The sequence below is a fragment of the Neoarius graeffei genome, chromosome 2 (genome assembly GCF_027579695.1).
Source record: "Neoarius graeffei isolate fNeoGra1 chromosome 2, fNeoGra1.pri, whole genome shotgun sequence".
Classification (NCBI taxonomy): domain Eukaryota; kingdom Metazoa; phylum Chordata; class Actinopteri; order Siluriformes; family Ariidae; genus Neoarius; species Neoarius graeffei.
Genome location: NC_083570.1, coordinates 77,578,339 through 77,583,972, shown reverse-complemented (window position 1 = coordinate 77,583,972; position 5,634 = coordinate 77,578,339). Strand labels below are relative to the sequence as shown.

Genomic DNA, 5,634 nt, shown 5'->3' with positions numbered 1-5,634 from the left:
AGATAGATAGATAGATAGATAGATAGATAGATAGATAAAATCCATGAAGTAAAACCTCAAATAATGTGCTGTTGTTTTGAGTGCAATACAGCTCATAGATTATTGACAAATCATTGTTTTTACTTTTAATTTCAATATACTGTCTCAGCTTCTGATTTTTGGTTGTATTATTTTATTTATTACTTTTTTAATTATGTTTGAAGGTTTGAGATGAATTTTGTTGCATTTAATGTAAATTAGGCAATTTACTTTTATTCAACAAAATCAGTCTCAAACATTGGACTTACTATATTTTGTGTGCAATTACAACATTTTCATATGCCCAAACCTGTGAATGATGTGTATGAGTGCATGTGTGCATCTTATTTGAAATGTTTGTTTTCCAATAATCCGTTTTCTCTGAAGACTGATCAAAGCTATGATCAAGGCTCACAAACGTATGAGCTTTGATCACTGATGCTTTTTAGAGATATAATTCTGAGCCAACTGAAGTTGTCCAGCAGGGACTTTGTTTCTGATCATGAAACATGTTCCTGTGTGTTGAACCAACCAAACAAATGCTATGTGTTCCTTGATTTACTAGGGTATAAGGAAATATGACATTAACATTTTTAACTGATAAATAGTTTCGATAATGGTTTTATGATCTGAACCATACATTTCAAATGAGTCTTCTTTTGGCATTAATGTGGGTCTCTCCATGCTCTTTAGCTCTGAATACATTAAAGTGTCAGGTCAGTGGGTGCATCATCAGCTATTACCTTCTCATTCAAGGTCATTGGTTACCATAGTAACTCTGTGGCCAGCTCATCATCATTATTATTATTATTATTATTATTATTATTATTTCACATTACTGGAGACTGCTTTTGATGCTTATGTGTTAGTATACCATAAGTAGTGGGATGTATTTTATCCTTTCATCCACTTGCAAAATGCATGGTGTATTTTGTTTTAATTCATACTGTTTTTATTCAAACATAGTTAACAAGGAAAATGGAGGCATGGAAAGATATCAGTCCCCATCATCATCTATAAAGATATACCTTGGGAAGCCTTAGGTCTGAAGGGCACATTACATTGATGGCATTGTGACTGTGTCCACTGCAAGCCTCATGACATTTAAAATTTATTTATTTAAAATGGCAATGATACCATCTATAAGGATGATACAAACCTAACATCTACTTGAGGCCCCTGGTCTACATACTGTTCCTAGAGTCTGTCTCATTTGCCTTTTTTTTTTTTGCCTGACACACACTCAGTAATTGCATACTATAGAGAAAATATGGTTGAAGAAATGCAGGACATTTTCTACAGGGAATAAAATGAATCTGAACTTGCAATGTTGAAGGAGTCTGGAACAACAACACAACAAACAGATACAACTGGGCTACGTTTTTGAGGACATGGATTTTTTTTTTTAGATTATATGATGCTATGAACTCTGTGTAGTATGTTTGGTGGGCATTTGAATCATTTAGATTTTTGACTAAAAAAAAACATAAGATGATACAAGAGAAATTTAAGATGATAAAGTTTAAAGATTAAACACAAGCGTTCACTTGCAAGTGGTGCAGTGGTTAACAGTGTCACCTCACAACAAGAAGGTTCTGGTTTTGAACCTCATGGCTGATGGGGGGCCTTTCTGTTACCCCTTTTCCACCAAATCAGTTCCAGGGCTGGTTTGGGGCCAGTGCTGCTGCTGGTTCACAACTCGTTCAACTTGCGAGCCAGCTGAGAACCAGTTTGCTTTTCCATAGCTCGGGGTGCTAAGGGGAGCCACGTCATTACGTCACTGTATACGTCAGTTACGGTGCTGCGTTTGCATAAACCTTGGCACAAACATCGAAGCAACAACAACACGGAGAAGAAGAAGAAGAAGCAACAACAACAACAATAATGGATGACTGCTGCTTTACTGCATCCATGATATCTTGTCACTTATTTAAAAATGGCGACCTTTCATGGTCTTGCTATTGTTGTTGGTCTTAACAACTCTGCCCCCCCCCCCGCTGACGTAAGTGGTTCTTTCCTCTGGCCCAGCAAAGAGCCGGTGCTAGCCTGGAACCATTTTTTCTGGCCCCAGAGCCAGTTCTTTGTCAGTGGAAACAGAAAACCCGGTTCCAAACTAAGCACTGGCCCCAAACCAGCCCTGGAACTGATTTGGTGGAAAAGGGGCATGTGTGGAGTTTACATGTTCTTCCCTTGTCTGCGTGGGTTTCCTCCAGGTGCTCTGGTTTCTCCCACCATCCAAAGACATGCAGTTAAGTTAACTGGCTACTCTAAATTGCCCATAGGTGTGAATGGTTGTGAGAAGAAAACCTCTATCATAATCCAGTAGAAGGCAATGAGAAACCACTACTGTAATGCTTCTCTAGAAACTCTGATAGCTGGAGCTGTCAGAACAGCCATGTCACTGCAGTGATGTGCCAAATAGATAGATTCACTTGCAAATTGCTACAAGTTTAATTGTATTAACCACATTTGATTCTGGTTAATATTATGCCAAAAATGTCACCTTCCAATAAAACTGTAATACATATATTTTACAAACAACTCACTTGCTTTTAAATAATGGCACATTTGTCACGAAACTCAGATATTGAAATGCCAATCAGACATCTGATTGAATTAAAGGCAGAGCAATATGTCCTGACAATTACATGATTAGGTTTAATCAAGCATTAAATTCATTAGAATTACCAGCTGGACATTAAGATGGTTGGTGGTGACGTGTGAGAGTAGCCTCTAAAATGGCATGCAGGGATTTTAAAAGTGGTGACTGAGTTCATAAAAATAAATAAATCAATAAAATTACATAAAAAAACCCACAAGAAACAAGAAGGAATTTTAATAGTTAGGTGTGAATCACTTAATGAATCAGCACATAGTATGAAATGAAAGATTGTGAGGATACACATAGAGTTTGAAGCCATATTAGTAAACCAACCACTTTTATCAATCCTAAAATAAAACATGGAGAAATGATTGCTGGAAAAATAATTGCAGATTTTTTTTGTTTGTTTTACTTGAAATAACCACAGTAGAGGTTTTTTTTTTTATAAATAAATAACTTCTGTTAGGTAAAGACACTTTGAAACAATTAACATACTCTAGTGTCCAAAGTCATTTAATTGCCTTCATCATTCGCTTATTTGTTGCACATGGACTTCCATGTCATCAATACCTGGGGCCATTTTCTTTAGATAGAAAATGTCAGATATTTCTCTTTTAGGTTTTTGTTTGTTTGTTTGTTTGTTTGTTTTTTAACCATTATGAAAAAAACAGTTTCAGATCTGGGTTTCTTGTACATTGTCTTTTGAGCTGGCCCGAATAAGCAAAGGTTCGTGTGCAGAGCTGTGTATAGAGTTGATGGTGGATGCATGATTATATGTTGTCTTATAAGTATTGTAGTGGTTAAGATGCTCATGCTCAAGAGGTGGCAGAGTCAGATGACCCTCCATAGTTGGGCCAGCAGTCATGCAGTCTTCATCCACATTGATGATCTCAATGGTTCGTGTTGGTGCATGGTGATTCTGCTGATGATGCTGTTTGCGCATTTTGTAGAAGATAATCAGCATAACTGCAGCCATTAGTGTGATGGCCACAAAGCATCCAATGATTATCTTAGTGGTCTTCATCACCTCATCTAGGGTGTTGAGAGAGCCATCTCCCAGTGCTGTGACTGGGATGGTGTATGTTTTTTCTGTGGCCTTGGTGGAGACTTGCATTCGGGTTGTTGTTGTTGTGGTTGATGAAGCTAAGGAAGATGTCTCCCATACTCCAGAAGAAGGAGTTGGACCCACTTTCTGATGTACTATGGTGTGCCCTTCATCATTTGATGGCTCAATTGTTTCTACCGTCACTGTGGTAAAATAGCTGAAACTGCTGTTCTCTGTTGAGGATACATTTAGTGTAGCAGAGGCAGTGGTGTTACCTGCTGAGTTGCTAACCATACATGTATATGTTCCTGTGTCCTGCATTGTAACATTTGTAAAGTTTAATGTTCCATCATTTAGCACAGAAATGCGCACCTTGTATGCTCCATGTGTCATGATCGACCCATTGGGGGTAATCCAACTGACTGATGTCAGTGAACTTGCCCGACATTTTAGTTCTGCTGCCATGCCCTCTGTCACATTCAAATCAGTTGGTGGCTCCACAATGACAGGTGCATAACAGTGGAAATAGTTTTGATCCAACTCACCAATGTACCTTCCCTTGTGGCTAGCAGGGGTACTGCAGCGAGCACAACAGCTGGTATTAGCTGGTACTACTTCCTTGAGCCACCAGCTAAGCCAGAGAATGTCACAGTCACAATTCCATGGGTTGTGGTGCAAGTGCACCCTCTCCAAATGATGCAGCGGTGTGAAGAGGTCATGAGGGAGCAGGGTAAGGTTATTATGAGCCAAATTCAGTTCCACAAGTGACTGAAGATCATCAAAGGCATTCCTTTCAATTGTCTGGATCTGAGCATGCATCATCCACAGTTTCTGCAAGTGGACAAGGCCTTTGAAAGAACCTGGTCGTATAACTGAAAGTTGATTTCCTGACATCTCCAGCTCATCTAAACGTACCAGAGGTGTAAGATTAGGGATTTCCTTTAGATTACACATGCCAAGGTTCAGGTAACGCAGATTGCTTAGGCCTTCAAAAGCACCTTCTGAAATATATGAGAGCCTTTTCAGCTCACCCAAATCCAGCCTTCTTAATGAGGGCACCCGGTTGAAGGCATAGGATGGTATGCTCTCAATGGGATTATTCCGCAGCCATAACTCCTTTAACTTTGATAGATACTCAAATGCTCCATTAGGTATAGTAGTTAGCCTGTTATCAAAGAGTTCCAGGGTGTTTAAGCTGGCCAATCCATTAAAAGCTCCAATCTCAATACTACGGATATGGTTCTTGCTGAGCTGCAAGATTTCCAGGTGCCGTAAATGCTTGAAGCTATCTACCTTGATCACTTGGATTAAATTCTCTTGTAGATTTAAGTACCTGGTGTTTGTAGAGATACCATCTGGTACATCTCGCAGGCCACGACGTGTACAAATGACCTTACTGAACTGATTACTGCAAGAGCAGACGGATGGACAAGTCTGGGCTCTCACCAAGCCAGCAACCACAAGCAATTGCAAGGCCAGCAACAGTATAAACAATGGGTCAGACAAGGCCCGGTTCCACCTAGGACCTCTCATCATCTGCTGCTGTAGGAAGAAGGTCATCTTGTTCAACATTCATTATTCGTAGGATGGCTGTCCACTCTTTGGTGTGCGTTGTAATGGGAAAGCTGGAAGAAAATGAAAGTAGGTTAGTTCTTGGTTAAGTCAAGGTCTCAGTCAAAATTATGTAGGCCATGCTTACATAGCCTTGATTGTGACTAAACATAAAGCAATAACAATTATTCTAAAACAGATGTTTTAAATTTAATTTTTGTTTATTTACTTGGTGGTAACTGATTGATTTGAGCCAGCAATGTATGTTTATTACAGAAAACAACAGGTGGGACATACTGATGAACAAACACTGCATTTAGAAATCACTGTGATTATTGGTAAATAGCATTTGGATTTAAAAAAAATAATAATAATTAATAAATAAATAAATAAATAAATATACACATTTTATATATGT

The 5,634-nt window shown here is 38.7% G+C and overlaps 1 protein-coding gene across 1 annotated transcript; it reads right to left on the bottom strand.

The window, feature by feature from the left end:
- Positions 1 to 3,293: 3,293 nt before the first annotated feature.
- On the bottom strand, positions 3,294 to 5,237 carry lrrc4ca (leucine rich repeat containing 4C, genome duplicate a). The gene has a single exon (XM_060909822.1). It carries the CDS (start codon positions 5,235 to 5,237, stop codon positions 3,294 to 3,296), a length of 1,944 nt encoding a protein of 647 aa, XP_060765805.1.
- Positions 5,238 to 5,634: the final 397 nt, after the last annotated feature.

Excerpts from the sequence above, each read along its gene's own strand:
- lrrc4ca (XM_060909822.1), bottom strand. The coding sequence starts at position 5,237 with ATGTTGAACAAGATGACCTTCTTCCTACAGCAGCAGATGATGAGAGGT.